Source organism: Octopus bimaculoides, chromosome 14, assembly GCF_001194135.2.
Source record: "Octopus bimaculoides isolate UCB-OBI-ISO-001 chromosome 14, ASM119413v2, whole genome shotgun sequence".
NCBI lineage: Eukaryota > Metazoa > Mollusca > Cephalopoda > Octopoda > Octopodidae > Octopus > Octopus bimaculoides.
In genome coordinates, this window is record NC_068994.1 from 51,897,455 (window position 1) to 51,908,602 (window position 11,148).

General features: G+C 36.3%; 1 protein-coding gene across 1 annotated transcript in view; it reads left to right on the forward strand.

The window, feature by feature from the left end:
• LOC106878569 (kinesin-like protein KIF11) overlaps positions 1 to 11,148 on the forward strand; it is a 33,256-nt gene that overhangs the window by 13,569 nt on the left and 8,539 nt on the right. Inside the window, exons 15-25 of the mRNA XM_014927813.2 lie at positions 438 to 610; positions 1,187 to 1,312; positions 2,666 to 2,833; positions 3,158 to 3,232; positions 3,397 to 3,452; positions 4,317 to 4,416; positions 4,782 to 4,865; positions 5,568 to 5,663; positions 5,810 to 6,029; positions 6,619 to 6,800; positions 9,199 to 9,273. Coding sequence (XP_014783299.1) covers positions 438 to 610; positions 1,187 to 1,312; positions 2,666 to 2,833; positions 3,158 to 3,232; positions 3,397 to 3,452; positions 4,317 to 4,416; positions 4,782 to 4,865; positions 5,568 to 5,663; positions 5,810 to 6,029; positions 6,619 to 6,800; positions 9,199 to 9,273 — 1,355 coding nt within the window. The remainder of the gene's footprint in view (positions 1 to 437; positions 611 to 1,186; positions 1,313 to 2,665; positions 2,834 to 3,157; positions 3,233 to 3,396; positions 3,453 to 4,316; positions 4,417 to 4,781; positions 4,866 to 5,567; positions 5,664 to 5,809; positions 6,030 to 6,618; positions 6,801 to 9,198; positions 9,274 to 11,148) is intronic.

Sequence of the window (11,148 nt, forward strand, 5' to 3'; positions counted from 1 at the left end):
TCGCTACAACCTCGTGATCCCCCTCTCCTCGCCACAACCTTGTGACTCCCCTCTCCTCGCTACAACTTCGTGATCCCCTCTCCTTACCACGACCTCGTGATCCCCTCTTCTCACTACGACCTCGTGATCCCCTCTTCTCACTACGACCTCGTGACTCCCCTCTCCTCACTATGACCTCACAACTCCCTCTCACCACAACCTTGTGACCCTTTCTTGCCATGACCTTGCCACAGCCTCCCACCTCCATCTTCTCGCCACGGCCTTGCGATTCTCCCCTCTCCTCATCATGACCTTCTCAACATGGAAGGTGGACCTTAAAAGAAAATATTGATACTGAATTTGCAGTCAGACAGGCAGCAAAATGCCAAATAGTTATATTCTTCTGAAGCCATGAAGATTCATTCCACTTATAACTGCTTTTCTTATTGTTCTTTTAGATGGTCTACAAGAAGTTCTGAAGACCCATTCTGGCAGCATGTTAAAGTCCTGGTTCAATGTGGTAGAAAATGTGAAGAAACACACTGACCAAATGAAATCTACTAAACGGAACGAGTTTGAAGAGACAAACAGCTTTTTGAAAGAGACTACAACTGAAGTCACAAAGATGCAGGTATGGTGTTTGCTCAAGAAACAGTAAAAGATTTTTTATTCCAGAAAAATTTGTGGCTGTGTGGTTGAGTAGCTTGCATACCAACCACATGGTTCCAGGTTCAGTCCCTTTCATCATCTTGGGTTCGATAAAATAAAATACCTGTCAAGTACTGGGGTCAGTATCATCATCCAGTGTTTTAAATCTGGGTTTTGTCTCCATTAACAGGGGTGGCCAGATCTACCTCAATGCCATAGCAACCGAGCTGGGCAGGTGCAGCCCACCCCAACCTTTGGGCTGGCTGGTGCCCATTTTCCTTTGCTAATATGAGGCTTTTTTGGAGCTGGATTTTCTACGGGGAGCATGCCCTTGCTTACCCCCAACCTCAGTTTCTAAACATGAGTGGTCTCAAGACCAAGGCCTCTAGCACGATTTTTAAGAAATGTGATGGAAAACTAGCTCAGGAAGGCAGGGATGCTACTCCCTGAGACCCCTTTTGGAGCCCCCCCCCCCATATATTCAACTAATTCCCTTCCACTAGAATTGCTGACCATGTGCCAAATTTGAAATAATTATTTTGTTTTTGTTGTTCATTAGGAAAACAGCGTTGACCACTTGAAAGCTATTGATTCCGAACTAGTGTCCAGTCTGCAGTCACAGATGAACGCTTTCCAGTTGATACAGACGCTGAGGTTGCAGCTTAAGCAGCAGTTGGAGAAGCAGGTGAGATAGATATTTTCTTTAACTTTATAGCTTTTAAACTGGCCATTTCGGTACCACAGCATTTCTACCTACCAGATTGTACTTGCAAACTATTTGGTTAATCTGCATTTAACCATCCATGTAATTTTGGGTTGACCAATACCTCTTGAGTTGAATTTGGTAGCGGGGGTGGGGGTCCAGAATCCAGTTGTACATGTGCATTTGTCTTGCTTTTATGTTTGCACTATTATAAAATGCAATGTGGCTGTTCATGCTGAAGGTGGTGCTCCAGCATGACTGAGTCTAATGACTGATGCAAGAATGGTGAAAGAGTAGTCTGAAGTGGGTGAGTAATGCCTGTGACTTATGCAAGACCTACAAGACTTTATTGGAAGAATGAAGATATCTTTGGGTTGGAATGCTTGCAGGAGAGTGCACTGTGCTAAAAGCCACTACAATGTAATGGTGGCAGTGGTGGTGGTAGTAAACTGTGCATTAGTTTAAATCTTACATCCAAGAAACCTGGCCTCAATGCTTGCAACAGATTGCATGGTGCTAAAGGTACCCAATGACCTGGTGGTGGTGGTGATGTTAAGTTGGGTATTGGATTAAGTCTTACACTGCAGAACAAACACAATCTATCCGAACAGGTTCCCATAACATTTCTGTTTCCTGTTTCACTGATAAGACTTGGGGTGGTACAAGGCTATGGTAAAAGACACAGAAGGTACTACAGAATAGGATTGAACCGAGACCCACTATGTTGCAAAATAAATCTTGTCAGTACTTAGTCACCTCTAACCATAATGGAATAGATATGGATGTGGAGTTGTTAAAGTAAGCAGCAACTGGGAATCATTTGAGATAGCTGTAGGCTTTGGTCTATGGCAGGGGTTTTCAAACTTTTTGACTTGCGGACCCCTTTATATTTCAGGCTTTACCCCCTTATAAACGCTTATGAAATTTATACATAAATATTTGCTTAAAATAACATGTTTTTACATTTATTTATTTATTTAACAGTATTTAACAAATAGGTTTATTGTCAATTAAAAGATTTCGATTAAAAAACATATATAAAATCAAATTGCCCATAAAAAATATTTGCTGCCTACGGGCCCCTGTCTTGTCCTTGCAGACACCCTGTGGTCCACGGACCACAGTTTGAAAACCCCTGGTCTATGGGATGTGAGGACTCGCCTTGGTTTTACTCTGTTCCTACTCCTGTCCGTTTTACTTTTGTCAGTGAAGCAAATTTATGTTACATTCCTGTCTGAAGAGCTGATGGTTCAGCAGATTGGTTATGAGTCTTTCTAAATTTCAGCTATTTTAAGTCTTAGAATTTTTATTTATTTATTTGTTTATTCATTGTAGAAATCTGAACTTGAGCAATTCATACAGCAGCTGTCTAAAGGATTAACAGCACAACTGTCCTCACTCTCAGCACTTGTCACTGACCACGTTAACTGGCAGCAGGACCAGATTCAACAGATGCAACAGAATATTGAAGAATCCACTTCCTGTAATTCGAATCTTGAAAAAGTAAGTGATGCCATGTTAGTTTATACATTATTCTCAATCTTGAATATTATTTTCCAATTAGTGATTTTCGTTTCAATTAATTTTTTTAATTAATGAAGAATTTAGTAAAATAGCTTTGTCATTATTAATCTGATGTTTGGAATTTAAATCAACACATTTCCATGGTAGGCACAAGGCCTGAAAATTTGTGGCAGGTGTTAGTTGATTGCATTGATTCCAGTATGCCACTGGTATTTATTTCATGGACCCTTCCACTGAAATACTGTTGTTTTAAAATATTTGAGTTTGCCTTGACTTAAAATTTCCGTTTTCTTTTATTCCTAGTATTTAACTCAAGCAATGGATTGTATCAAGTTGGCACAGAAAGAAAGAGAGAATTCCTCAGGTGTGAATGAAAGAGTAAGTATTGATATTTTCTTAGCATATTTTATTTCTTTCGGAATTAAAAAAAAATATTTTTGTATTTCCATTTATACATGCATCCTATACGTGTGTTTGTCCATGTCTGTCATTTTAATAAATAATCCTCGAATGATAAATGTGTTTTGTATTTCTTATTACAGATTAGCAAGTTAGTCACTGCTCAGAAGGAGAACAAGAGGTTTGAGAATCTACAAAGGTAAGGATTAAAGGTTTTTTTTGATTATTTCTAAAATAAAAGGTTGACTGCTTGAAATTGGGCTCAGTGCCTCGATAGAAATATTTGCTAAACCAGATTAGTTCTTTGTCCAAGTCATATTTTTGTTAAGATAAGTCAGGTTTTTGTTACAATTTAATATTTACTTCACTTAGGGCAGCACGCTGTCAGAATCATTAGCATGTCAGGCAAAATGCTTCTTAGCATTTCGTCCATCTTTACGATCTAAGTTCAACTTTCACTGAGGTCAACTTTGCCTTTCATCTTGTCAGAGTCAACAAAATATGTACCAATTAAGCAATGAGGTCAATGTAATTGACTTACTCCGCCCTCAGAATTGCTGGCCTTGTGGCAAAATTTGAAATCAATATTGATTTCACTTGCTTACCATTACCTAGTTGACGTTTGATCCTTCTGTGACCATATTACTAATGGATACACTTGTTGTCATCTTTAATGTCAACTTTTCCATGCTTGTGTGCATACACAGACACGCACATACAACTAGCTTCTTCCAGTTTCTGTCTGTCAAATCCACTCACGAGGTTTTGATTGGCTTGTGAGTATAGTACAACACACAGAGATGGAGACCAGCTTGACTTTTATAATGTAAAATTATCATCATCAATGATCAGTTGTCTTGATTTATTATTAGGTATTTCAATTGTGAAGCCCCAGCACTCATCAGGTTTTCTGGAATCTTTCTCTGTCACTGTTCAGTTATCTTCTATTGCATGCACTCATTTTCTTAGAAATAATTAAATAAATTAAACTTTCAGAAAACATTAATTTGAAATTCTATGCCAATGGCACAGTAATTATTTTTATTTATTATTTCTTTTATAGTGAAATAAAAGCAAGCCAGGAATATATTGGCCAACAATCAGATGAGGTTTTGGGACATACTAAACTTGGAATTGATTCCTGTATTGAAACTGTGCAAAAGGTACATACTGGCTCTGTTTTTGTAATAATATAACCCTAAAATTTTTTTTGTTTTGAAAGAGAGAGAGAGAGAGAGACTATTACTTGTTGCAAAATTTTAAAAAAATAGTCATACTAGTTAACCTTTTTCTTACCATATTTCTATGAGGAATTTCATAAAATTAATTTTGTTATTGTTTGGAACAAAATAAATATGAAATTTGATAAAAGATTTTTTTTTTTCCAGATCACTGTAAACATTTGTGTCATATTACGTAGGGTATTCTCAAGCAGATTGGTAGCAAAAGGGTTAAACATGTACCCTGGCATGGCCATGAGGTACTGGCTAAATTTATTGATGGAATAAAAGAATTTGTTTCTTCACAGGTTGAAAATGAAGTTGATGATGCTCAACAGAAGTGCACCACAACAAAAACTGCATTTAATGAGCACTTCCAGAAAGCCTCACAGGTTAGGCATCTTCTTTTTTTTATTGAATTTTCCTCCCTCTTCAGTCATGTATTCAAATGTAATTACTGTTGTTCCACCTTTGAGGTGACATGTAGTTTATGTTACCAAGAGTCATTGAAGTGTTTTGTAATGTGAATCAAAGTCCTTCATTATAGAGTAAAAGAGAATAGGACATATATGTATGTGTGCTGGTGTGACTGGTGTGAAGTGTTTCAAACATTACACTGGTTTATTATATTAGAATACAGTTTATACATAAAGGTAAATGACAGGTCGTCTTTTTTTATTTTTATTTCTTTTTTTTCAGGCAATGTATATATAAGGCTACATTATTCTAATGTGTCTGTTTTTGCTTTTAAACTGACACAGTAATTTGGGGCAAGTAAGCTCCCTTGATGCCTTCATGTTCAGGAACGATATTATTTCAGTTGCTATCTCTTGTGACAAGGTGACAGGGTATAGAAAGCAATTGGCACTGATGTTCAAACCTGTTTTTTTTCTACAAACTCTTTCTCCAAGAACTTTGATATTCTATGTAACACTTCTAGTGGTGTTTTTATTTTTAAATATGAATATTTTCAAATCCTAGGCTTTTAAGCAAAAACCAAAACTTCTCAATACCTGTTTTCTTGCATTTATAAATTGACATGTTCTATTCACTACTAACAATGTTTCTACTCTCGTCTTCTTTTTACTTCCTAGAATTGGGATGATTGCTTGTCAGTTGTTAGTGAGAAACTGAGTTCTTATCAGACAGACGCTAATACCAGCATAAATGTTTTGATAAACCAAACAGAGGTAAAAACAATGTCTTTGATAACATTTTGAAAAAAATTATCTTGATGCTGATTTCTTGAGAACGTATCTTTTCGTGACTGTATTTCTGTAAATATGAGAAATATATTGAGCCTTTAATATGAATTTGTTTCCTTTATACTTTTTAGAAATTAGACTCAATAACTGTGTCTGCCATGGAAGAAGCCACTGCTTTAACAGAGGGATCTAATGAGTCAACATCAACACATCTGAAGAGTCTACTCGAATGTGGAAAATCTCAGTTTGAGAACATGTCACAAGATGTTGAAATATTGAAAGTAAAGTTGACCTCTCAACAAAATGATGTGGATAGTTTCACCGCTGAGTTTGCTCACGATTCACCTACAGGTATGTTGAGTTGCATTAAATGAACTTATAAAAAAATAAACACATAAATGTATGTTTTCTTGTTTGATGTCATGTCATGTGATCCTTATAGTTTAGTTAAATAGCCATTTGCCATGAGTACTTATGTATGATGTAGCTTAACCCTTTAGCATTCAAACTGGCCATATCTACCTAAATAGTCTACCTGTTTTATGTTCAGAGTAGCTAGATCTGGCCTCTCACACCTACCCAACAATGTCCTAAAAATAAGCAATTGCATAATGAGAGTCTCAGAGCTGCAAGATGATGCATGATTAATTCCAAACAATGTGAATAAATAAGCAGGACGTTTGACAATAATCTGAATGCTAAAGGGTTAACATGGAATGGAATTTTGAGACTTGGCCATCACATATACACCCTGTACTCAAAACCTACTCTATGGTACAAGTGTGAACCATGAGTTAGAAAGTTGTGTGCGTTAACCAGTGACTAACAAAGTACTGCTGACAGGGTCTAGAAATGACAATCTCCTTGCAAATTGACAACATAGATACTTCCTCATGGTTCTAAATGTTTGTGTATTTTCTTTTTATTTCTTTTCTCTCAGGTGAAACACCAAAACGTCGTCAGTTTAGTTATCCAAATGATCTACCTCAAACTGAAGATCATGATGAATTAATTACACAATTCAGGAGGAGCAGAAAAGATCAGTATTTGGTGGTAGAAAAAAGCAGTGTGGAAAACACACCTGTAACAGTGAAAAGCAATAAGAGCTGCACACCTTCACAGGTAGGTGTTTTTTATTCATTTCTAATTAAATGTAGTATAGGTGCAGGCATGGCTGTGTGGTTTAAGAAGTTTGCTTCCCAGCCATGTGGTTTTGGGTTTATTCCCATTGCATGGGAATAATGCCAGTGTCTAGTGCTATATCCATGGACTGACCAAATACTTGTGAATGGATTTGGTGCATGGAAACTGTGAAGTCCATTGTGTTTGTGTGTGTTGTAAATGAGTGTCACTGTCATATAAGTGGTGTCCTTTATTTTCTTGTCTTCTGTAAAAAACAAAACTGTTAGGTCCAAAACTATTACCTTGCTTGGAAACAGCTGAGGGTTGGCAACAAGAAGGCCATCCAGGTGTTGATCTGCTTCACCAAATTCCATCTGATACAAGCAAGCAAAAAAAAAAAAGGCATGTTAAAACAATAATGATGGATTACTAATCTCTTTCTGGGATTTGGTGAATAAGATTCAAAGTATCTTTTATTTAATATATTGTTAAAAAAATATTTGCAGATATATACATATATATATATATATATAATATGTATGTGTAATATCTATATATATATATATATATATATATTGTGAAATACTGTTCTTTTCTCTTTAGTTTGAGCTTGTGTTAATGTTTTGCTGATAAGTGTCTAATAAAACCGAAACATGTCCGGTTTCCACTGTACTACTAAAGGTCATACCTGTTTTTCAGTGCAGTTTATATTTAATTTCCAGAATTCTCCTTTGCATGCCCTGATCTCAATCAGAATTACTTGTATACTGCTTTCCATTAAAACTTCATGCAGCAGGTGTCTCAGGGTATTTTTCCTCAGTTATTCTTAAATATCTTTCATTGTTTATCTTATTCTAAGGATTAAACAGTCCTATCAGACCTTAAAGGACCCTATCCATGAATGCGGCTGTGTGGTAAGTAGCTTGCTTACCAACCACATGGTTCCGGGTTCAGTCCCACTGCATGGCACCTTGGGCAAGTGTCTTCTACTATAGCCTCAGGCCGACCAAAGCCTTGTGAGTGGATTTGGTAGACAAAAATTGAAAGAAGCTTGTCCTATATATATATATATATATATATATATATGTGTGTGTGTGTTTGTGTGTCTGTTTGTTCCCCCAACATCGCTTGACAACCGATGCTGGTGTATTTACGTCACCGTAACTTAACGGTTCGGCAAAAGAGACCGATAGAATAAGTCCTGTGGTCAATTTGCTCGACTGAAGGCGGTGCTCCAGCATGGCTGCAGTCAAATGTCTGAAACAAGTAAAAGAGTAAGAGTCTTACAGAAATACTAATGATTCAAATCAAAAGGATTTTTTCCTTAGAAATATTTAATGTGAAATCTTAAGTATTTCAGCAAAACTCCAGTAAGATTAAAATTTCAGTGTGTGAGTGTGTATGTATCTTTAGTATTATTGCCCTATCTATGACAAAAGAATGCCACACTTGCACACATACATACACATATATCTTTTATATTTTCACGAATCACTTATGTTTCTGTATATTTGTCCAATCCATGCCAGCAGGGAAAACCGGCATTAAATGACAATGATAATGATTATGATGATCAGGCACTGGTACTTTTGGACTCAATTTTAAACCGTATTTGGTCATATGGTAGATTAATAATTTCCCTCCAAGAAGTTTTAAAATTCCAGTTAGGAACTGTTATGTAAAAATAAAAAGAATTAAACACTAGAATATGAGGAAGATTTGGCAAGAGAGACGTGCATGTGTGTGTGTTAACACTTCTTCTCTTCATTTACAACATCAATAATTTGTATATCGTACCAAAGACACAGGTGTGATTGCGTGGTTAATTTTGCTTCCCAAGTGCATTGTTCCAGGTTCAGTCCTACTGTATGACACTTGGGGCAAATATCTTTTGCTAATAGCACCAGGCTAACCAAATACTAAAAATGAACCCTACCGCTCTCAAAAGTTAATTCTTGTCTGGTACCAGATCGATCCTAAAATCTAATCAGTTCGTGCCAGTCATGAGGCCAAACATTCCTGAAGTTTCATCTGAATCGATCGAGCGGTTCTTGAGATAATCTTGTCCACAGACAAGCAAACACAACTGAAAACAATACCTCCGCCTTTGTTAAGGCGAAGGTAACAAGCTAAGTATGGTTGCCTTAGTTGACAGTATTATATAGTATAGTAATGCATTGTTGTGTGATAGCTGAATGTGTATTTTGGTGTCGGCAGTTTGTACGAAAAAGCATTTGCCAAATTATGGCTTTGTTAAAGTGAGTTTATACTGCTTACTTACTTGTGCTGTGTAGTGCAGTGTGCATGAGAGCAGCTGAATGCGTAGATTAAGTAGTAATCTGTGCAAGAGGTGTCAATGAACCTTTTGTCATATTTCTGTTTTACGGCTTTCCACCAGGTCTTTATTGATGCGGAGAATTCCGACAATGCTAGCGAGACTAGCTTCAGCTCGACCAGTTCCGATATCAGCAAAGTATGTGAGACATTGCTGTTTATTATTATTATTATTATTATTATTATCATTATTTTTCCATTCTGCTTTTTACTGCTTCTGTTTCATCATATTTATACACTTATAGATTCACTCACACCCCATCTTGCTTTCTATTACGTTTGACTTGCCTCTCTCACCTCTCCCTCCCGCGAGACTTTAATTGTTTTTGTTGTTGTTTAACCTAAGGTCTGTTGGATGAAGACTCACCTGTGCTTAAAGATCACCTACCTGTGACTAATTCTGTCTCTTATTTCAAGCAGTGTATTTAGGACTACATTATCCTGTGTATCTTCACATTTTTTTTTTTATGACAGTATATTCTTTGATGGCAACTCATGTGGTATTTCTAGTCTTGCAACTACGGAGAGACTCATAGTACCGGAAATGGTGGTGGGTCAAGATACCCTATGGGCATTGCATAAATGTAATTAAATTGTTGCTAAATTGATTTGGTACTCTCTGGAGAGGAGGTGAATATCTCTCCTGGATAGGGCATAGGTCAATTGCAGGTTGATTTTCCTGTGGTATGAATTGAACCTGGTACTGCAATAAACTAGTAAAAAAAAAACAAAAAAAAAACACTTGTGTCAATTCAATGATTGCTTCTGCTTATAACTGAGTCCTTCATTGAGCTAGATTTAACAAAACTAGCTCAATGAAGGATTCGCATGAAGGTAACTGAGCTGGATGTGTCCAAATTACTGACTCTGGCAACAGTGTTCAGCATTGGTGAACAGGATCACATCATGTAGTACAAATGTCATATTCTCATAAGTTTTGAAATAAAATCTGCCACCAAACCTTAGTCACAATTTATGTTCCTAACACTAGCTGAATGATAATTAAGTTATTTTACTAAATTCTTTGTTATATTTAAAATAATTGAGAGAAAAACAGAGCATCTCAAAATAAATATGGTAACGAAAGGGTTAAATTACAATGGAATACTCCGGAATCTTTTTCTTTTCTATTTCATTTGCCTTTTGCACATTCACTTGTTTCAGGTTTCATGTAATTTTGCTTATGTTGTTCAGTTATATGTTTGTTTAATTTTTTTTTTTTTTTACTAACTTTTTCTTTCCAACACCTGCTATCATCAAATTAAACAGTTCACATAACTTATATACACCAAGTCTTTCTCTTTCTTATTTTTCCACTTTTCTCTATTTCCATTTGAGAATCACTGGTGGTGGTGTTGGTGGTAATGGGTTGTAAAACACAACTGATGGTAACATCTTTGTGTGTGTGTGTTTGTGTCATGTATATATATATATATATATATATACACGCTGAAAAATATCGTTATAGGTATAAACTTGCCATAAACAATTATAGAAAAATGGAGAAGAAAAAGATGTTGAATCAAAATTAAATTTAATACAAAATAGGATTAAATCTAATTTTGATTCAACATCTTTTGTCTCCTCCATTTTTCTATAGTTGTTTATGGTATATTTATGCCTATAACAATATTTTTCAACTACTATTTTCATATTCTTATTACTTGCTCTGGCTGTTTTTTTATGAATATGATGAATCTTTATTAGAAATCATTCTTTCTCTCTTTTTGGACCTCTCAAAAAGTTTGAACTTATTTTTTCCCCTCTATATATATATCATCATCATCATCGTTAAACGTCCGCTTTCCATGCTAGCATGGGTTGGACGATTCGACTGAGGACTGGTGAAACCGGATGGCAACACCAGGCTCCAATCTAATTTGGCAGAGTTTCTACAGCTGGATGCCCTTCCTAACGCCAACCACTCAGAGAGTGTAGTGGGTGCTTTTACGTGTCACCCGCACGAAAACGGCCACGCTCAAAATGGTGCATCTCATGTGCCACCCGCACAAGA